The sequence below is a fragment of the Epinephelus lanceolatus genome, chromosome 16 (assembly GCF_041903045.1).
Source record: "Epinephelus lanceolatus isolate andai-2023 chromosome 16, ASM4190304v1, whole genome shotgun sequence".
Lineage (NCBI taxonomy): Eukaryota > Metazoa > Chordata > Actinopteri > Perciformes > Serranidae > Epinephelus > Epinephelus lanceolatus.
This window is the reverse complement of record NC_135749.1, coordinates 6655114-6677768: the sequence shown is the minus strand read 5'-3', so window position 1 is coordinate 6677768 and position 22655 is coordinate 6655114. Positions and strand designations below refer to the sequence as shown.

Sequence of the window (22655 nt, the reverse complement as noted above, 5' to 3'; positions counted from 1 at the left end):
AAAAACACCAACATTGGGCCACAGGGGGAGCCACAGCGATCGGTCACATTTTAGCCATTTTTAAGCGTTTTTCTGTTGTTATAGCGCCACCCAGTTGCCAATTAGAGTTAAATTTCTCCAGTCACCTTGAGGCGTCCTGTTCTACATATCTACCAAGTTTAGTAAAAATCCATATGGTGGTTAGGCCTAGATAAGAAATGAGCTCTCTAGCGCCCCCATTTTGTTTGATGGGGTCAATAATGGAGGGGTCCCCTCAGATTATGTGTGGTCATATGCCTACAAAGTTGCGTGGTGATGGGTGAAACCCTTGAGATGTTATACACCTTTATGTGATGAGCCACGCCCTGCGCAATATTCATTGCCTTATAGAAGCTCAGTTTTAGTAAATTTTCAAACTTTTGCCAAGAGGGAACTTTAGATATTGGTCCCTAGATTATGTTCACCCAGTTTCATGCAGATCACTCAAACTTCCTAGGAAGAGATCCATTTGAAGTGTTTTTCAAAACATTCAAAATGGCGGAAAATCTATATAAGCGGAAGTTATGGGTTCTTGAGGCAAATGTGTTCCTCATGAGGAGAGGCATCTCTGTGCAAAGTTTCATGTCTCTACGACATACGGGGCATGAGATATGCCCATTCAAAGTTTGCCATTTCAATCGGTTGCTATAGCGCCCCCCCTTTGGCCAATTGATGTAATATTGCTTCATTGGCATCCTCCCATGACCCTCTACCACTGTGCCAAATTGACAGACTGACAGACTTAGAACCTGTTTGAGAAGCTCTCTGAAGGAGGCAGTTTAACCAGCAGTGTTCTGCTCTTCATTGAAGGTGGAATAACACAACTGATCAGGTGCGATGCAGGATCGTCCCATATTGACGCACTGTCCCTCACTGAATCAATACAAGATGTCATTTGTCCCACACTTTTCATTTCAGAATGAAGATAATGTAAAAGAGTTTACTCAAGTATTGGTAGGGACAATTCTGTCCTCTTAAAACGCTGGCAGGGACATGTCCCTACCGTCCATATGCAAACCTACACCCTTGCGTAGGGCACCCAAGATTAGTGTTACTGAATCAGTGTCCAACCAAAGGTCTCCCCGTCTGTTCCTGAGTTATGATGTTGAATAACGGCCAGCAAAGTGTTTCTGGATGATTGTGATGTCACAGAGAAGTTGGCCTTTGGGTTATAAAATGAATCACTTCATTTATTAATTAATCCTACTGGAGAGTTGTGTGAAATTTTGTCATAATAAGTGAATTAATTCTTTTTGTGAGGTCACAGTGAACTTTGATCATCAAATTCCAAGTGGACTCTTATGCCAAATTTAACCAAATTTCTTGAAGGCCTTCTTGAGATATTGTGGTTACAAGAATAAGATGGACACGAGCAGACACAGCAACCTTGTCTTCTGACCTTTGATGTCCAATATCTAACCAGTGCATCTTTGAACCAAGTGGAAGTTCTGCTAAATCTAAAGAAATTCCCTCAAGGCGTTCCTGAGATACCGAATTTACCAGAATGAGACGGACGAGGTCACAGTGACCTCGACCTTTGACCTGACCACCAAAATCTAATCAGATCATCGTTGACTCCAAGTGGATGTGTTGATGTTGGACGATGGATGTTCCTAAGATATTGCGTTTACGAGAATGGGATGGATGGACCAACAACCTGAAAACATTAGGGCATAAAAAGAGGCGAACTCACCCGACCTCTGCAGCGCACTCGTCATCTTTGCTAGACGCGGCCGTGTTGCATTGTGAGGAATGTAGGCGCCAAGTTTTAAGGAGGAAGAAAATGTGAAATAAAAAACACACAACATCTCTGACTGAAAGCCTGATTATCTCGATAGACTAGTTAGAAGGCAACAAGCCAGCTTCTTTCTGTCATTTGCACCTCACTGTCAAAAACACTCTGCATGAATCAATGTCAATCGTCACAACAGGCACTACCCTAAAGGGTGTAGACATTATTTCACTGACCTTATTTACTAGTAAATTGTCGTTTGCCTCAAAGCAAGGGCGCAACAGTCTGAGGCTTGACACATATAAAACTGCCACAGCACGTTATCAGAGCACGAGTGTCAAAATGTTTTGGATTTGTGGTACAACTGTACTGGTGCACTTACTTCTGCACAACTTCTTAAATTTAATTGGCCCACTTGCTCAAAATGTTATTGGTATAACACCAAGTCAGTTAAACTTCAGGGATATCAGTCTGTCCATTCAGGAAGCTCAAGTGATTGGGAATCAGTTTCAGCTGCTTTGGTGCAAATCAAAGTGACAACAGGTGCAATGGAGAGGCAAAAGCAAGACAACCCCCAAAAGAAAATGGTTTCACATGTGGTGTCCACAGACAGTTGCTCTCTCCTTATCCTTCCTGACTGATTCTTCTCTAGTTTGGTCTTCTGCTAGTGTCCTTGGCACTACTGGTAGCATGAGGCGGCACCTGCAGCCCAATCTGGTTGCACAGGCAGTCCAGCCCCTCCAGGATGGCACATCGATACAAGAAGGTTCGCTGTGTCTCTCAGCACAGTCTCAAGAGCATGAAGGAGACACCAGGAGCCCAGCAGTTACATAAGGAGAGCTGGACAGGGCCGTAGAAGGGCATCAACCCAGCAGCAGGACCAGTATCCGCTCCTTTGTGTGAGGAGGAACAGGAGGAGCACTGCCAGAGCCCTACAACATGACCTCCAGCAGGCTACTGGTGTGCATGTTTCTGACCACACTGTCAGAAACAGACTCCAGGGTAGCATGAGGGCCCAACATCCTCTAGTGCGACCTGTGCTCACAGCCCAGCACCATGCAGCTTGACTGGCATCACCAGAACTGGCAGGTCCGACATTGGCATCCTGTTCTCTTCACAGATGAGAGCAGGTTCACACTGAGCGCATGTGACAGGCGTGAAAGAGTCTGGAGACGCCGTGGTGAACGTTACGCTGCCTGTGACATGGTCCAGCATGACCGGTTTGGCAGTGGGTCAGTGATGGTCTGGGGAGGCACAGACCTTCATGTCATAACCAACAGTACCCTGACTGCTGTTAGGTACCAGGATGAAATCCACAGAGCGATTGTCATATTTATTTATTAATATTATTGCCACAGTGTGGGAGATATAAACTTAGTTCAAATTAATAGTTCAATGGTGTTCATTATGTCTTTAGTTTCTGATAATGACTTTAGCTGTTCTTTTATCTCAGACATGTTAGGATGTTACACACCTTGACATGTTTCAGTGGAAACTTCCGCCTCAGAAGTGTCACTTGGTGGTGGTTGTGACGCGTCTTTATCAGCTGATCTGATATCGCCCCAGTTGGTGAAACTCATTCAGGGCGCCCTATTTAAACTGCTCCGGCCTGCCTACTGTTGCTGCTTCCTCTGCAAGCTGCTTTGCAACCTGCCTCCACCCCAGCTCCTCCTTTTCATACTCAGACTTAATATGTCATTTCTGTTTGTCATTGATGCTGCTCTGTTCTGTTCCTGGGGGTCTTTGCTGCTGCTCTCCCTGCCTTAGGCTTTCCTTGTTTGTGCGTGGAAGGGCAGAGAGGTGTGCTCTTTTCGCCCTCTGCCAGAGAGGCCCCAGAACAGTGGAAATGGAAATAACGTTTTCTTTGGCTGAAGTGTTCCTGACTGAGCTAAATATGAAATTACTGAGAGAAATAGAAAAACGTGTCTTGCAAAAAGGGCACTCGAGACAGAGGGCAAAAGGGCAGGTGCTTGAGCACCATGTGAGGTCTATCTGTGCACGTGCCCGTCTACAGGACAACATGCATTTGTGTTAAAAATATACTCACATTTTTGCAAGTTGCACCAGACAATAAATGATAACACACTGTACATACTCTTCTGGTGATACTACTTCAGTAACATTTGTCTGTGGGCAAACAGTAAATAAGATATATCTGTAACCTTCCTACCGCAAACTGGTATTTCCACCAAGTTTGAAACCACTGTTGTAGCTGCGAAACGCACACCCACCGGTGTACATGCCTCGTTACTGAGTTCATAATTTTAATTGCTTACAAGTCCCTACAGATACAATTTTTTTAGTCACAACACCCACAACTGTGTCTTCATTTCCCACAGCGCTTTGTATCATCAGTCTGTTTTTCTCTGTAACCTGTTTACATGATACACGGACAGCCTTCGGACAAACTCGTCTGATCGTGCCAATCAAACTGGTCCACTGTTCAGACATGTTTCTAATCTTACAGTTGCCCGGCAGCATTTTATTTTGATTGTCAACTTATTTTGCTTGCTTTGTGTGGAGTATATGTGACAATATTCAAACCCACACATTCTCAGAATGCTTTTATACTTTTTATCCTCTTACGCATCCTGTAAAATCAGCCTGAAGATCTACCCAGTGTATATTTAAAGCTGCTCTTGTTCCATCTTTACTACATGTACATACACAGTCTCATTTGAAAGGTGAGGTTTTTCTTCGCCCAAATATTTTCTTATAAAAAAAATGCCACAGGTGACTGGAGCTGGGATCTGTAAGCTCAACTGGATCGGACAATAACATGAAGCCTTACTTACAATATCACAGAAAATAAACATTTACACATGTTTTTCTAAGGTTTTGTCCTGAGCCCTATTGTTCGAAACCTAGATAAGGGATTAAGCCGGGATATGTTGGTTATCCTGGCTTAATTTAGCGTTGATTCGGTTGTTCGAAAGCAGAGGCACATATGTTGCCATGGAGATTTATTCTGTGCACAACCAGGCTTAGTTTAGCCTGGTGCCTTATCTGTCCAGTCAGCTGTCAATGCGATCTGAAATCAGTGTGTTTTACCGTCATTTCATGTTCTTATGTACGTATTTGCCTCATTTTTTAACAAAATACATTAAGCCTACAATAAAAAAAACAACAACAACAACAACAGTTAACATTTAAAACATTCTTTTTGTCATAGCCTAATTATTCGTGTGATAATATGTTTGTCTGTATATCTAGGCCTATGTTATAGACTATGTTTAATGTCCTTTATGTTGGAACCTGTATCAGTGAGCTCCACTGGAAACAAATTCCATCAGCCTGGCTGTGTGGTCATTAAAAGAATCAATCAATCAAGCAATAAGCATCGTCAGGTGTCTTCAATGAAGTCAGTGATGAGGGCAATATATAAAGTCCCATGCACATGACATGTGTGTGTTTCTTCCTTCACAATGGCGTGTCCGTTTTTGAATGAGGTTGCAGGACTAGAGGAAGAGGCACTTATTGTGCGCAGAGCATTTAGACGCGAGCGAGTGCTGCGGGACAGGTCGGACCCGTTGCTCCACCATGACGACCACCTGTATGAGCGGTACCGCTTTTCGGGGGATGGGATCCGCTACCTGTGCAGACTGCTGGGTCCGAGAACCCAGCACCGCACAGCAGGGAGTCGTGCAATGACGGTCATACTGATGGTTTTAGAGCTGTTTTTTTGTTTCTCGTTCTTTAAATAGCTGCTTTTATAGCAGGGGGTTGTTAAAATAGCTGCTTTGTTTGCAGTTTTTATTAAATAGCTGCTTATAGCAGGATTTTATTATAATTTTTTATTTTTACATAGTAGCTATAAAGCGCTTAAGATAAAAGCGCTAAGCAGTGTGCACCTGCTCACTCACCCATTCTAAGACACACACTAAGGCCGTCAGTCTACCATTACATTACAATATTGGGAGTAATCTGGGGTTCAGCATCTTGCCCAAGGATACTCTGACATGCACATATCCTCATCAATAAAAGGATTAATTGTTGGAATACACATACAAGGAGGCGTATAGCACACAATTAGTGGTTATTAAGTTTCACATCTGTATGACCTTCCCAAATTACATTCCCAGTTAACTGGACCAGTAACTCCAGTGTACTTTACATTAATGAATGACAACAGGAAGATGAAACCACAATATTCTTTGACCTCATTTTATTTAGATGAAAAATACTGTAATCAGTCAGTGTCTGCTTTGAACTGTGGAGAGACAGAGAGAAATAACATTGATTAATACATTGCATCACAGTCATGCTTACAGTGTGCATTAAAGTCACTTAATTCTTTCTGTAGTTTCTTAATTTTCGAAGTTCCAAGTTTTTTTTTTATTTGTCTGTCAAGCTCCATGTCCTGCAGCTTTCTCTTTTCACACTGGAGCTTGACATCTGCCAGCCCTATCTGCTTCCTCAGATGACTTGCATATAGCTGTCTGACAGTTTGTGAATTCTGTAAAACACATATCTATTAGCACAGCAATTGGCAATACTCACTATATTTCCAGGCAGGCTGTCAGGCTGTTCAGCATCTGTGTCATGCTACAAATATGTTTTATGAGCACCACAGCACTGACTTCTTATACATTATGTAGTGTGTACAACGGTTAATTTGTGAAGGGAACTTTAATTGTAATTGACAGATTCATTTGCGCAGCAAGTGTATATTTTTAGATTAGCATACTTATGCATTCAGTCGGTCCGCAAGTGTCTGCCACACATTTTCCCTCTGCTTAATAATTGCTGCTGTTTCCTTTTTTTAGTTATTTTGTGTTGAACCTTCTCATAAGTGTCCATGATGACACGCTGCTCACTGGGCGAGAAGTAAGCCGCACGTGTCCTCTCCATTGGTGCATCAGTGAAACTGTGATCGACGCATGTGGTCTATTTAAGAAAGCTGTGGATGCGCACTCACCTGAATAAGTTACACCTGGCTTGACATAACCGCTCCTCCTCAGCCTAGCTTGCCGTTCGAACAACCAATTAAGCCAGGATGGACTTATGAGACTTTGTCCAGCCTCGCTTTTCCACATATCCTGGATTGGTTAATTCTACTTTCGAACAACAGGCCCCAGGCAGTTTAATAACAACAACAAAAAAAGAGGGTAAAACAAATCAACATAGACAGAAATGTATATTTACTGTAGGAGCGTACTGTGCATGAAAGCACTTCTAGAAAATCTACATTTATAACAGTCTATGGTGCAAGGAAGGAGTTCAAACAACACATTGTCACTCCGATCTCGTCACATATTGACGTTTGGTCATGGACTTTCCATGTCCAGATATGACATGCAAGGTACCCTTGTTGACGTTCTGGGACACTGTGTCAAGTTCTGCCTGTTACATGCATTGTCTTCTTTCAAAATACACTTCTGTTGTCACAGGAAATTAACCATTTACATACAGTCTCTTTCTTCAGTGAGAGGGTCATGGACTGAGTAACAACCAAGGGATGCATTAAAAGATGGTATGTCACCAAACGTTTTGTTTTAGAGAAGGCCTCTCTTCACTCCATTTAGCAAATGCAAACAGGTTTAAACACATGTAAACACACACACATACATTTATGTAATTACCAAAACAGGCAGAGCCAACTGCAGCTCCGGTTCTACCTGCCACTCCACCCTCCTGGTCCTATAAATTAATGCAGCAGGTGTCCGTGTTTTTTAATGGGAAAGGCGCATTGACAAAATCACACGGATGTATTTTGTCAAGAGATTTTTTTGTCAACAACAGGTAATTTTATAATCTACCTTCATGAAAGAGACCAGCAGTGTTGTTCTAAATAGCATGACAGATTTTTAATACTTATCATTCTAATAATAATAATACACAGTACAGTTTACCTTTTTTTGATATTTCAGTCCTGGATTGAAGGAATTAAACCAGACACTTAATTAGTTAATGTGCATAAGCATTAGCATAAGGCTAAATGAAAAGGCATCTGGGTGAAATACAAAAACAGGAAGACAAAATGTGCAAATTTGTACATACTGTATTCTCCCACTTTATGCTATTTATTATTGTTTGTTTGCTAAGTTTTTTATATGTGTTTGTCTTGTATTAGCTCTTTTTTTGTCAGTTATAAATACAATGAATACGACAGATAATGATCGTAATGAATAATGCGGTGCGTTCAAGAGCAACTTTTTGGCTGAGACACAGGTGACATGAGGTAAAGCAACAGTACGCCTTTGTTGCAACTAATTCCTTGGTGCTGGTTTGGTGTGCTCGAGTGCTTCAGATCCTCCAGGCTCTTATCAGGTGTGGCAGTGTGATTACACATGGCCGCCTGCCATCTAGCTACACCTGTCTGAAAATTCTCTGAGTTGCATTTCCTTAATGGAAACTAACCCATTTGCCTTGAAGTACTATAGATGTTCAACTTCAAGGAATTATTTACGACGGTGTATCTTATTGTTCTTTCAGACAAAATGGCACACCATAACCACCCACTACCTACGCAGCTCTGTAGACCCACTGACCCCTTACCAAAGGGTACACCAACGGTCCAGGGCTACGACTTTAACCAAGGAATCAACCACCACGCCCTGCTGCAGTCCTTTCTCAACACAGGTTACCAGGCTTCCCACTTTGGCAGAGCTGTCATGGAGATTAACAACATGGTGAGAAGATGGGTGCTACACAAGGAGAACTTCAAATTCTTTAGAGACTTTTATGTTGTTATCTTTGCTGCTGCAGGTAACATCATGTCCTCAGGCATTGTTACGCTTAATTTACAACATGCATATATGTACAGACAGCACAATTTTACGTTAGCATACAAACAAATTAGGCAATAGATTGATGAATGTAATATAGCTCTATTTATAAAGTTTTTCTGCATAGCTGTATGCTAGCTGTGTAATGTATATAGAGTGCATGCATAGTTGAAGATACATCTTTTAACAAAATTGGTCCACGCTTTTGTTACCTCTAGGCTGGGTTACTGTAACTCTTATCAATTATCAGGTAGCTCTAGTAAGTCCTTAAAAACTCTCCAGCTAATTCAGAATGCAGCAGCACGTGTACTAACAGGAACTAAGAAACAAGATCATATAATAATATAATACACCGGGCACCTTCTCTCCTTCTCTCTCTCTCTCTCTCTCTCGTATTCTATCACTGCATCTTGCTAACTCGGCCATTCTGGATGTCACTAACTCGGCTTCTTCTCCGGAGCCTTTGTGCTCCACTGTCTCTCAGATTAACTCATATCGCAGCGGTGCCTGGACAGCGTGACGTGTGTGGTTGTGCTGCTGCCGTGGTCCTGCCAGTTGCCTCCTGCTGCTGCTGCCATCATTAGTCATTAGTCATACTTCTACTGTTATTATACACATATGACTATTGTCACACATGTATACTGCCAGATATTAATACATACTTTCAACATATTGTACCACAGTAGCCAGAACTATAACTATAATATTATTACTTTCAATAATGTTGTTGTAAGCTACTGTCATTACCTGCATCTCTCTCTCTGTCTCTCTCTCTCTCTCTCTCTCTCTCTCTCTCTCTCTCTCTCTCTCTCTCTCTCTCTCTCTCTCTGTCTCATTGTGTCATGCGGATTACTGTTAATTTATTATGCTGATCTGTTCTGTACGACATCTATTGCACGTCTGTCCGTCCTGGAAGAGGGATCCCTCCTCAGTTGCTCTTCCTGAGGTTTCTACCGTTTTTTTTCCCCGTTAAAGGGGTTTTTTTGGGGAGTTTTTCCTTATCCGCTGTGAGGGTCATAAGGACAGAGGGATGTCGTATGCTGTAAAGCCCTGTGAGGCAAATTGTGATTTGTGATATTGGGCTTTATAAATAAAATTGATTGATTGATTGATTGAAAATATTTCACAGTTCACGGTATTCGCGGCTCATAAGATTAAAAAAGCCAAACCCTGTTCTTATTACTAAACCTAAGCACATACTAGTTGTTGAAGGAAAAAAATCGTCAATTCGTGTTGTTGTACAGACGTCGTGCCTTTATTTTGAAAGAGACTGTATATAAATATTAAATTTCCTGTGACAACAGAAGTGTATTTTGAAAGAAGACAATGCATGTAACAGGCTGAAGTTGACACGGTGTCCCAGAACTACAACAACCAACACACCCAGGGTACCTTGCACGTCGTATGTGGGCGTGAAAACCAAACGTTGATATGTGATGAGAAATTCAGTCTGCTGTGGTTAATTGTGCTAAATGTTATGAAAGTGAAAGTCAGCAGTACTTTTTATATGATTAAGGTCAGTCACACTTGCATCCATGATTTTTGTATATGTAATATTTGATTTAGTATTTAGCACTTGGGACTTGAGTGCAAAGACTTGAGACTCACTAGTGATTTGCAAAACAATGGAATGACGTAATTCTTTACATTGAATGACTTCATTTAGTGCATAGATTTCAGAAGTAGCAGATAAAATTTCTGAGTGGCAGACAAAAAAATAATAGAAAATATTAATCAATCCAGATCTCATAATGGAAGCATCAAGTGTTGAACAGTGACTTCTGATTTGAGTTTTGCACAAGTCTTCTTTTTCTTCATTTGTTTAGTTAAGCTTTAAATTTGTTAAGCATATGTGTGTGTGCATCTACTTATTTATTTTTAACCTGCAAAGCATTTTAAAGTGATTTCTGAAATTGTGTTCTGAAAAAAAATTGAACTTGAACTGCTGTCTGCTCCACATTTACAGATAAAAAAGCGTCAGCAACCAGGGAACTTGGTGAATGGAAAAAATCAGGAGGATCCATCCACCTGCCCCTGCCTCAGGGGCTGCACCATCTTCCTCGGTTACACGTCAAATCTCATCAGCTGTGGAGTCAGGGAGAATATCCGCTACCTCGCTGAACACCAAATGGTACGACTATAGACTGTAGTCACCCACTGGTTTGTGGACTATGAAACTTCGAGTTGGCATTTTGGTCATTGCCATCTTCTTTTTTTGGAGCCAGAAGTGACCATATTTGGACCAAAAATTGTACAAATAATTTTTAATAATATACAAATAATTCAGACAATAGGGCGGAGCTGGGGAGGAGCGAGGGGTGGATCTGACCCAGAGTCTGTGGACAGTCCATGGTTAAACACAGATTACCAGCTAGTGCTAGCATGCTAAGTTATCAGCTAATGCTAGCACTAGCTAGCTAGCTTGGTAAGCAAGGTACATCCATACGTTAACTCTAATATTATTTGGGATTCATGCTTTTGGGGTTCACGGCTATTTAAACGCAGTCCAATAGATACATTGCTCCGCTTCTAGGCCTGCCCCCGACTTAGCCTCGCGTCACCAGGCTCTTCACGTACGGCTTAGAGCCTGGTTTCCATTCACTCTGAATTTTGTCTGGATTCTGGTTCCAGTCTAGAGAGCGGATCCGGAATTCACCAAATTCACCAAAGTAAAAGTGTTCACCAAAGTAAAACTTTAAATTCTGGCACACCATCGATTTACAATAAAAGAAAAAGGTTAACTTAATGGCTTGGGGCTTTTCTTGTAAATTATATTCTTTAAATTAAAAAGTTTCACCGCATTTTTATTAGCTTGGTGCTTTTATTTTGTCGGAAAGGCGCATCCATCAAATTCCGGATCCTGTCTCTCTCGCCCTGGTTCCGGTTCCTTACCAAAACGGCCCCAGACTACCCGACTAAGAATTCTCCTAGTCGACCAATAGTCATCATTTAGGGCCATTAGTTGACTAGTCGTCCGCATGTTTACAATATTAATTTAATTAGCTTATTAAATGATATATTTTGGTGGTTAGAGTTGAAGGTGTGAGAAAGAATAGTATCAGTAACATTGTTAACACTGTGCTACATTACAGAGAAATACAAAACCGTACTAATGAACCTTCATTAATATAGGCCTATATTTTATCTCCAAGTGCACGTCACACACTGAGCGAGCCGCCTGTTAATGACGCTGTGGGCTAATGGGCATGTAGCTACTTCCATGTTTCAGATGATACGTCATGTTTGTAGTCGACCAATGAAGATGAGTTTACATATCACCTTGGGTTCGTCCTTCACCTTCTCAAAATGATCCCACACTTTGGATTTCCTGCCCGACATGTTATTAACTAGCCTGTGGAATAACCGCAGGTACCAGAAACTCCTGTTTGACTGCTGAGCGTGGACACTTCCTGTGTCTGTCCTTTCAAATTAAAGTCAGACATGGTCCAGTCTTTTTTTTTTTTTCTGTGACTAAGCAACCGATGACGTTGTCAATCACAAGGTAGCTCATACCCTGCTTGATCATCTATTTTACCCTAAATGGGACCATATTTTACAAAGTGAACATCATGCTGTGTTGAAGAAGATTTGAAACTACCGATAAACTCATTAGGTAAATGATTTCCAAGGTAATAAATAATTTTCTCATAGACTTCTTGTAACCTGTCAAGTTGTCCCCTGCTGGTCATTAGAAAGAATGCAGGTTTAAGGCATTTCTGCACTGGCTTCCACTTCTGTATATCATCTATGGGTACGACCCTCTTCAGATACATGAGACATTAGAACGATCTAAATCTAAGCTACACGCTCTGACACGTACTGTACTTCAAAACAGCATATTACACATTACATTTGCTCTCTAATACAATATTCTTCTTTCTCTGTGTAGGTGGATGTCTTGGTGACCACAGCTGGAGGTATAGAGGAGGACCTGATCAAGTGCATGGGCCCGATTTACATGGGAGACTTTACCCTGCCTGGCAAGGATCTGTACAGAAAAGGCCTTAACAGGTCAGAGAACATGTCTGATGATCAGAATATGACATCTAGCAAATTTGGCTTTATGAAATTAGGAAAAGGAGTTTTGCCTTTAACAACACTGCAGCTAGTGAGCCTGTACCGAAGCTAACAAAGCTAACAAACGATAACACATTACAAGCTGCCCCAGTGGAATGAAATGGTATACGCGGAGTGGGTTGCTGAGACGCAGACATGTCTTGACCAAAGTTCATTTTCTCCTGATTTGCCTGTCTCAAAAATGCTATTTTAGTGTCAGATATTTTTTATGCTATCAGCATTATTGTGAGGAGTATGATATTAATATTTCTCGTCTGTCAGGCAAGGAAATGTTCTGATGCCTGATGAAAACTATAATATATTTAATGAATTTATTTTCTCTCTCAAACCTACTCTGTTTGTTAGGTACACTTGGCTAAAACTATTGTGGTCTAATACAGCAGCTCTGCAGAAGAACAAAGGTTGTAATGTTCAGTCTTTCTGAGGTGATTGAACTTTATGGTTACTGTGGTTTATATGTGTTCACTGGCTGCACATCACTAAAAATACAGGAGAAAAATGTATATTCATCTGCAATCACACTGGGCATGTTGTATTTACAGAAACACAACAGCCTCACTGAACCGTAGTTTACTGATGTGACCACAGGGTGTTGCCAAAATGCATTAAAAAAAACCCACAACATTTTTATATTTGTTTTGTGTCTGGAATTTACAGATTTTTCTTTCCGATTGTCCTGTTCTCTCTGCTGAGCTCCTGAGTGGCCTTGTTCAGCTAATTATGATATTAAGCGTCCCCAAAATTGTTTTATCACAGAAAACAACTCCCTCTCGTTGGTGTCGCTGCTGCAAAAGACAGATTTACATTTTGCAAAATGAGTCACCACACTTGCCTTTTAACTCAGTAACATCTATTCCTTTGCTCTGGTTTGAGTACAGAACAGGTCTGTGTTTAGATAATTGTCAGTTTAACTTTAAGATGAGCAAAATAAACTGATTTATATTCAGTAATTTGAAGCCAAATGCAGAAATTGATGGTGATGGAGTTATATCCAAGACCTACAGTGTAGGAAATTTGTCTTGGGCCCTGCACCCATACTGCAGCCTCAGAAATACAACACACAACACAGTACAGAGACAAATCAACATTATACCCAACATAGCAAGAACAAACGCAAAAAGATAAATGAATAACATAATACGCTAAAAATGCCCCTATAAAATACAAATAATCCAATGCCAGTAAAAGATTTATAGACAGAGGTATAAATTAATTTTTAAACCTGTTCAGTCTGCAACAAGGTGCTCTGAATCTCCCACCAGAGGGCAGCAGCTTGTGCTCTGTACCCAGAACATGAGGAGTCATTGATGATCTTATTGGCTTCACATAGAGTAGCCTGTTCAAAAATAGACTGAAATGTTCTCTTTGACACCAGCGGGATCTTTTGGCTGATGTCTCTTTGTAATCTTCTGTCAAACTCATTTTAGTGTGGTGGTCCAGACCACTAAAACCACTGCATAATAACCTATAAATATCAATCCCTTTAAAAATTTGGCTGTATTCACAAAGCCTGCAAGTACAAAGGGTTGCTCCTAGAGATGAAATTCTTAGAATTTCCCCTTAAAAGACTAGGTCCTTGTAAAGATAAGTCATTCACAAAGCATCTTAGACCTTAAGAGAGGTCCTAAGGTGAAAACTTTGAGTAGAGACGAGAACTTTTAAGAGGCTTGAGAGTTTCTTAAACGGGAGAAAATGGTGGAAACAAAGGTTGGAGAAATATTCTCTAAACACTGGACGGCAGTGAGTTAGTGAAATGCTATACAATTAGATCATGCAGGGAGAATGTTTGTGGTCAGTCTCATACTCACATTTCCCACCTAATGCTATAACGCCAGAAATAAGAGTTCACAACACAAGGTATTTGGAAAACTGGAAAAAATGCAACAGTGCATCAGTGATGAGTTGAGTCTCTCAACCTTCCATCAGCAGAGTGACCACACTAACAATGACACTTTCACAGTCAGTTCATTTCACATCCACTGGGTGTCCACACCTTACAGGCTCACAAAAGGGTGTGTCTGTGACAACCAATCACATCTGTTAAGGTCTGCATCATACCTTGCAACAGAGTCAACCACACCTCCTCACTAAGGTACAAGTTTGTCCCTGCCTTGCTCAGAGTTGCTGAGAACTTTCCTAAATGACGCCAAGGTTTTAAGGCTTAGTAAGGAGCTCTGAGTATTCGCAGAATGTTTCAGATTCAGATTCAGAATACTTTATTAATCCCCGTGGGGAAATTGTTTTTGTTCCAATGCTCCGTGCAAAGTAGAAATAGAAATACAGCATGAATGGAAACAAGAGATAAAGATGAAGATATAAATAAGATACTAAAATAGACAATGAAATAAATAAAATAAAATATTAAAGTAGACATTAAAATAAAATAAAATATTAAAGTAGACATTAAAATAAAATAAAATATTAAAGTAGACAATAAAATAAAATAAATAATAAAACAGTAAAGTAGACAATCTGAAATATATACAATGGAATGGTTGTAGCGTTATAAATGAAATAAGAATGAGTAATTATATTGTGTGTTTTGTTTTATAAAAAGCCAAATGAGTCCGATCATCAGAGGGAGGAGCTGTACAGTTTAATGGCCACAGGTAAGAATGACTTCCTGTGGCGCTCAGTGGTGCATTTAGGAGCAATCAGTCTCCTCAGTGCTCCTTTGTTCGACCAGAGCGTTGTGGAGAGGGTGAGAGCCATGCTGAAGTATCGCCCGCACCTTCGACAGCATCCTCCTGTCTGACACTGCTGTCAAAGGGTCCAGCTCCACCCCCACAACGTCACTGGCCTTTCTGATCAGCTTGTTGAGTCTGTTGGCATCGGCTACTCTCAGTCTGCTGCCCCAGCACACCACAGCAAACAGAATAGCACTGGCCACCACAGACTCATAAAACATCCTCAGCATAGTCCGGCAGATGTTAAAGGAGCGGAGCCTCCTCAGAAAATAGAGGCGGCTCTGTCCCTTCTTGTAAAGGACTTCAGTGTTCTTAGTCCAGTCCAGTTTATTGTCAGTGAACACACCCAGATACTTGTAGTGTTCTACGATGTCCACGTTATGCCCCAGGATGGAAACTGGGGTCACTGGTGTCCTCGTTCTCCTCAGATCCACCACCAGCTCTTTTGTCTTTGTTGTGTTGAGCTGCAGGTGGTTCAGCTCACACCATGAGACAAAGTTATTCACCAAATACAGCCCTAGGTGTGCAAAGTCATCTAGAGGGCTGGAGTGGACCCTTTGGCGTGTCATGTTTGACGCCCATGCTTTACACCACTTTAAGGAAATATCACAGCTCAGGTTGAGTGGTTGACTGGTATTCAACACACTTGGTTCAAATATCAGTGCAGTGCCCTTTTACTTCACATTAGCTTGAGTTCAACTACAAGAAAAATTATAGCTGCTGCGCAGCGATGGGTCGGGTCCGGGCATTGTTAGGCAATTCTGAGCAACAAGCAGAAGAATTGGAAGACATTTAGGAATTTAGCAACACAATCTGCCTTTTGCATCAGCTGAGGCTTGAACTCACAACCTCTGAGACTAAGAATTTCTATCTCACTGACCTAGTTAGGCAGTGACGATTCATGTGTAGCTTCACAAACTGACTAAGCCAGACGTGCAGGTTTAGCAGCCGTCCATGCATGGAAAAGCAGATTTCAAACCACTGTAAAAAAAAAAAAAAAAATTGAGTTATTAAGACAAAAATCTGAAAATACACATATTGCATCTAGACAGCATGGAGATGTTGGTAATTTGTTTGTAACAATAATTGATTTGCTCCATAAGTGAAAAACTGATGTTTAAAATTGCCATTTTTACATTGACTCCAATTGGTCACATTAGAGCAAAATTCAAAATGCTGTCAAAAATTCAGTTTGAGATAAAATTCTGAAATTTGCCACACATCATCTACCATGACTCTAGAATTTTGTCATTTTCTTCATGAACATTGAAGATTTAGAAAGAATTTGCATGTATGTTTACAGTCAAACATTTTGATGCACTGTAGGCTCAATTTTTGATAATTGAAATCTGAGAAACGTTTTTGTAGGACAGTCTGAAGAAGCTCTGTAGCAAGTTTGGTGTCAATTGAGCAAAAATTGTGGGAGGAGATAAGTTTAAGTTTTACAGTTTGAAAAACTGATGAACTACATAATTTTTAATAGGTTTAAATTTACAAAAAGTTTCTTCAGTATTGGGGCTACAGTTTGAAAGTTGTAGCACATATGGTTGATTTGTTATGAATTTTCAAAGTTTTGAACTTTAGACTTTAGCTGTAGCGCCACCATCAGGACTATTGGCTTGAGTTTACAGTGAGGATATCTGGCATGAGACTGGACCTTTGTGCAAAGTTTGAGAAGGAGGTCAAACACTGGTCTGACAGTTACAAGACAGGATACTGTTAAGTGCTGAACATGGAGTCTAATGCACACAATACTCTAGAAACCCCCCCTTGCAAGAAAGTCAAGCCTTATCAAACTAGTCTCAGCCTTTGCAGCATTCAGTAGCAGAGTTTCAGGTTAAGGGTCAAAGGTCCCACTTTAAGACTAATTTGCTTTTGAACAAGTCCCAAAATTAATTTTAGAGTGCTCAGACAGAGCGCTTTTAGAAAACGAGGTCTTTAATCTGACTGGCTCTAAGCATGGCGCATTTTGTTTAGGCTGTCATTGAGCAATCTAGCAATAGCACCAACTTAAACACTCAGCTGTATGGTTGAGACCATTATTTGGAAAGAATTGCCAACACTGGGCACATCAAGACTGGTTTAGAGGAACCATTTTGCAACACATCTTTTACCCACTAGATGGCACCAAGCCTACATCAAGACACTTTTCTAGCAGCACACATCCAAGAGATGAAGTCAAGATGCAAGAAATTTAAAATAATTTATTTCAAAAAACTCACAGGACACCTGCTGCACCTGTTGGAAGACGGCACATTAGTAATCAGGTTTAAATTTAAAAAAGGGCAAGAAGTGATCAGATACTCACCTGCTACTGTCCAAGCTGTGGCCTCATCCTGATCCTCTGCCATTTGTTTTCCCGTGGTTTGTCAGGTGCAGCCTGCTGTTGAGGAGCCACATAGGACTGCCGAGCCACCTGCCGCAGGGAAGACACGTAAGTCTGCTGTGGCTTCCTCACACTCACTTCCCTCTGGTTATCAGGATCCCTCAGCCGTCTGATGGGAGAGCCACCGTAGCGTTCTGGGATGTTGTGGACTTTGGATGGGGCAAAGCGCTGACTCCCGGAGGCAGGAGGGTTATGAGCTCCCTGCACCGGGTTTCTGCTGTAGCTCAACCTCTGACTTGAGGGCACCACACCACGTGGCTGGAAGCTGGTGGAAACACTTTGTTTATCAGACACTGAAGGAGATCGGCCATAACTTCCATAGCTTGAGGCCATGTTGGACGTAGAAGTAGGCTTGTAGGTCTCTTTGGCGTTTCCTGCATTCACAGAAAACAGTTTGCTTCTGTATGGTTTCCCAGCCCCGGTCTGGCTGGGGTTGTTTCTAGTTCCCTGGTTTTGAAGCGATGAGAAACTGGAGGGTTTCGATGCGTCAGACCCACGACGTGGAGTCACTCTTCTAGCAGGGGCACTGGCTGATGTTTTCGTCCTTACGGGGCTTCTGTTTGGTGCAGGAGCACCGCTGCTGAACAGGCTGGAAGACTGGTAGGTTGCCGTTTTTGCAGCAGCTGGAGCTTTCTGTGCCGTTGACTTGTAGGAGTAGCTTGCCCTAGGAGGACTCTGAGCAGATGCATAACTGCTGGACTGATACTTGCTAGTACGTGAGTTATCCTGCTGAGCTGGCTTGGTTCTCTTCTGATCATACTTACTCACAGAACTTCCACTTGCAATAGCAGTAGAAAGGCCAAAAAACTGTTTTGGTGACTTTTGTTCATTCACCCGATGTAACTTAAACGTTTGCCAGTTAGGTTTTGACACCGAGCTGCTCTGCACCAACCTGACTGAAGCATAGCCATTTTTGGCTGGCTGTGAAACAGTTTGTGTGTGGCCACTACTGGAGAGTCCCTGGCCATAACCACTGATAACTGCAGTCCTGGTGTTGAGGCTACCACTCTGGGCTGAGCCTGGAGAAACTGAGGCCTGTCTGAGTTGATTCTGGGGATAGCTGCCACCAAGTCCACTGTTCCATTGCGAGAAGCCAACATATGCGTTGCCATTTTGTCTCTGGGAGCTCTGAGCTGTAAGAGAAACAAGAGTGTGAAACCACAGCTGGTAAATCACAGCACTAAAGTGGTGTGGCACATGTGCGCTCTGCTCACCTTGTGAAGCCAACAAACAGCATACATGCTCTGCTTGAACTACAAAAATCAGGAAGATCCTGCAGAGGACAAGACATCAAGATTAGAGGAAATGAAACAGCAACTTAACACATACTTAGAAGAACTGAAACAAAGTTACCCCAAATAAACACCACAAGCCATTTCTGTGTGGCAAAGTTTACAGCCAGGTCAAAGCAACAGTAGCCCAACTGCCCTGAAGCTACTTTGCTCTGCATGTGTGTGTGAAGCAGAGAGGCTGCATTTATTGCAGCCTGCGCCCAATCACTGCTTAATGAAGTGATAGTCTACAGGTGCCTGCTGTTGTGGCTTCAGGGTGACTTTGAAGAGAGTGCTGTTGATTTTCTCATTTTCTGCCACCTCTGTTCACTCAGATCTGTCTTTATATGCAAAGAGCTTTTGTTCTGAAGAGCTTTTCTTTCTCCACACATACCTACAGTAACACGTTAGCAGACTCACTTTGTCACGCTGAGATTTCTCCTCTCTGCATCAAACCTGACCTTGTCAAAGATCACGTTCGTCTTGATGGCCTTGTTAACATTATTAATGACGACTCCTGCGCCCCCTGACGCTGAGCAGACCCAGGCGGCACACTGCAGTAATGATGCAGTCGACTCTAACTGTGACAAACAACGCATCAAGATCAGCGTGCCTCCACCGTCTGTTTGCAGGATATAAATCACATACTGTAACACCGACACCACAACCCACATGTCACACAACTTCATCTCAATTCTGCTTCTCAAATGCAACTGTGAGAAATAACAAGCAAAATGCATGATGTCACAGGCATGTGAGTGTGATATCATCCGCTTCCTGTGTCTGACTGACTGATCTGAGACCATGTGGGACGCTCCACAGGAAAATGACCCCTTACACTGTCAGTGTAGGTGACACACACACACACACACACACACTGAGGACACACTCCCAGGTAGTCTGGCAGGTGTGAATCTTCATCCCAGACTGTGCTTGGTCAATAGTGTTCATTAGTGACACTCCCCCGCTGCCAGAGGAAGCATGACGCAAGTGCACGACAAGTGGACGACAAATGGAGCTGTCTTGGTGTCCTACTTTCCCAAGTACAGTATGTGCCTCCATCAGACACACTTTTGGTACACAGATTTATTAAAATTTACAATCTTATTTTGGCATCTTTTAGGGGCTTCGGTGTCATTCACACGGGCATTCTGCATGAACCACAGAGGCCATGGCAAATTTCCTCCTCCCAGCCGTAGGAAGGAGTGACACCTCGCATGCGATGACCAGATGAGTGTGGTGGCTTACATCAAAGACACAATTTCCTGTCAGAGGAAATAGCGCAGAGGATTTTTTTGGGGAACAGTTTCCTCCTTTCCGAATTCTTTCCATTACGCTTATCAACATTCATATGAGCAAAAGCAAGAAAAAATTCTCCTCTGGAATCAGCGAAAACAATCCTGATAACTCAGGCATTAAAAACAAAAACTTTCACAAAACACAGAAGGGGGGGAACATAAATCAAACAGCAAATGGGATCTATCCATCATAGCGGGTGACTCTTTTCTCCTTGTGGATGATCTCTCTCATTTTAATTCAAAATCTGCCTGCATCACTTCCACAAGTGCACACTTTATGCCTTAACGCTGATCTCCACAGTGCTGCTCTAACAAAGGACGCACACTGTTCGATCTGCACAGATCCTTGACCCACAGACAAGTGGAGGAAACACTCATTAGAAGAGCCTCTCTCTTGCAGAGGTCACTCTGTGTCAGGTTCCACTCCGCTCATGAGCTTGCTGCATGGTAAGATATATTTGTAGCTGTGTGTGCAGCACCGTCGTGTAATTTATGTGCAGAGCTTTGCAGGACGAGGGGACATTTGGGAGAAGGGTCAGTGGCAAACAATGTCTACACTAAACCACTTGAATCTCTCCATTTTGGGTTTCTGTACACACCAGGAATATAATTCTTTACTTTCATTTGGAAACTAGAGCTACATAGCTGTGATACGATATTCAAAAATCAGGCTTCACTTGGCCAGTGGAACTTTTGCAGGTTCATGCAACAACACATTTGGTCATTTTCGTGTTTTAAAGGGTCATTTTATATTTTCCTTCCTAACAACTAACCCTACAGAGAGACCCAAACCAGAGATGTTGTAGTCTGCCTCTCAATACTTTGTAACCTCCCACCCTGTCTGTGACACTCAGACCCTTTTCTTCCTACTGAACATAAATCTTGGTCACACTGTTTAGACTTTTTAACCTGTTCAGATCCCCAGTCCATCCTAACTGACATAACTTTTCTAGGATGTCTAGATCTAAATGCAAAGAATTATTTGATGAGATGTCTATAGGCCAAACACAGTGTTTCACGTCATCTAAAATAGACTTCAGTAGAGCCACACCCCCTTTTTAACAAGCATGGACAACCGTGACATAGGGAGGAAGTGCAAGGCACGTTTCAGTCTATTAAACATATTGTCAAGGTACATATGTTGTCTTTAAAGTACACATTAGATGTTATATTACCAATACATATCCAAATTTTTATTAAAAATATCTGTTCGGGGTGCTGGTGGCTTAGTGGTAGAGCAGGCGCCCCATGTACAAGGCTGTTGCCGCAGCGGCCCGGGTTTGACTCCAGCCTGTGGCCCTTTGCTGCATGTCACTCCCTCTCTCTCTCCCCCCCTTTCACGTTTGTCTGTCCTATCCATTAAAGGATAAAAAGCCCCAAAAAATATCTTAAAAAATAAAATAAAATAAAAATCTGTTCATTTAAGTGGCTCTGAGAGTCACCAGAAGTCAAAAAGGGAATATTAATTTTAATCTCAGGAGGTTTTAAACAGACTGTTTTCAGGAGACACTTCAGAAATTGATATTTTGAGTAGTGATGACAAATACAATACAAAATATATATGCATTGTGTTTTAAAGCATCACTTTATTCATTGATAAGAGTTAATTATTCATGAAAAATAAATAAACTCGTGTTATTTGTTGAAAAGAAGTCAATTAAAATCATTTATTGTCATTTTTATTAGATAGTTAGATTCTGCGTTTAGATTGTAATGCACCAAAAAAACAAAAAACAAAGCACATACGTATATATATATATATATATATATATATATATATATATATGTATATGTATACATATATAAAACTACCTAACGTTAGCTCAAGTGCATAGGCAACAACCCGTTTTATACATCCAAATGAACTGCTTGGCAACCAAACCAGACATCTAACTGAGATTTGCCTTTATTTGTCTAAGGCCATGTTTACACAAAAATGATCCACTGAAAACAGAATCATTTCCCATTTTCGTTTTGAAAAAGGTTCCGCATTTAGACGACAACGTTTTGATAACAATCGTTGTGATCCGCATAAATGACCAAAAACACTGCAGTATACATGCCAGGCCAGTAGTTGGCGGTGTGACACTTACGCTTCCTTCTACTGGGCGGCGATGTATAAACATTAACAAACAAAATGGCGACGAGGTGGAGTTGCTACAGTAAATCTACACTATGATGGAGAAGTGTTGATAAATTCAATAGGGTGAGCAGCACAAGCAGAGCTCGGGAGTCCACCATTGTTGATGTGATGGTTGACTTTCTGGCGCATGCCTAGTGAAAGAAGTGGAAGTGTAATGCGCATGTGCGAAAAGTCTCTTATATTGCAAGTTTACATGACAACAGAGACGGTGCCGTTTCCAAAAAATTGCACTCTGGAAACGTTGCGTTTTCAGGCACCCAAAACGCCGCTGTCGTGTAAACTGTCGCCGCTGTTGTGTCAGCCAAAACGCAACTA

The 22655-nt window shown here is 41.6% G+C and overlaps 2 protein-coding genes across 2 annotated transcripts; one reads left to right on the top strand and one right to left on the bottom strand.

The window, feature by feature from the left end:
- The first annotated feature begins 7392 nt into the window (after positions 1-7392).
- LOC117263054 (deoxyhypusine synthase-like) lies at positions 7393-13173 on the top strand. The gene is made up of 5 exons (XM_078175654.1): positions 7393-7492; positions 8186-8382; positions 10445-10609; positions 12368-12489; positions 12817-13173. Exons 2-5 carry the CDS (start codon positions 8191-8193, stop codon positions 12977-12979), a joined length of 642 nt encoding a protein of 213 aa, XP_078031780.1. The 5' UTR covers positions 7393-7492; positions 8186-8190; the 3' UTR covers positions 12980-13173.
- A 4253-nt stretch (positions 13174-17426) lies between these two features.
- LOC117263447 (uncharacterized) lies at positions 17427-19116 on the bottom strand. Its single transcript, XM_033636771.2, has 4 exons — positions 18982-19116; positions 18843-18901; positions 17551-18761; positions 17427-17480 (listed from the first exon to the last, which is right to left on the bottom strand). Exons 1-3 carry the CDS (start codon positions 19002-19004, stop codon positions 17554-17556), a joined length of 1290 nt encoding a protein of 429 aa, XP_033492662.2. The 5' UTR covers positions 19005-19116; the 3' UTR covers positions 17427-17480; positions 17551-17553.
- Positions 19117-22655: the final 3539 nt, after the last annotated feature.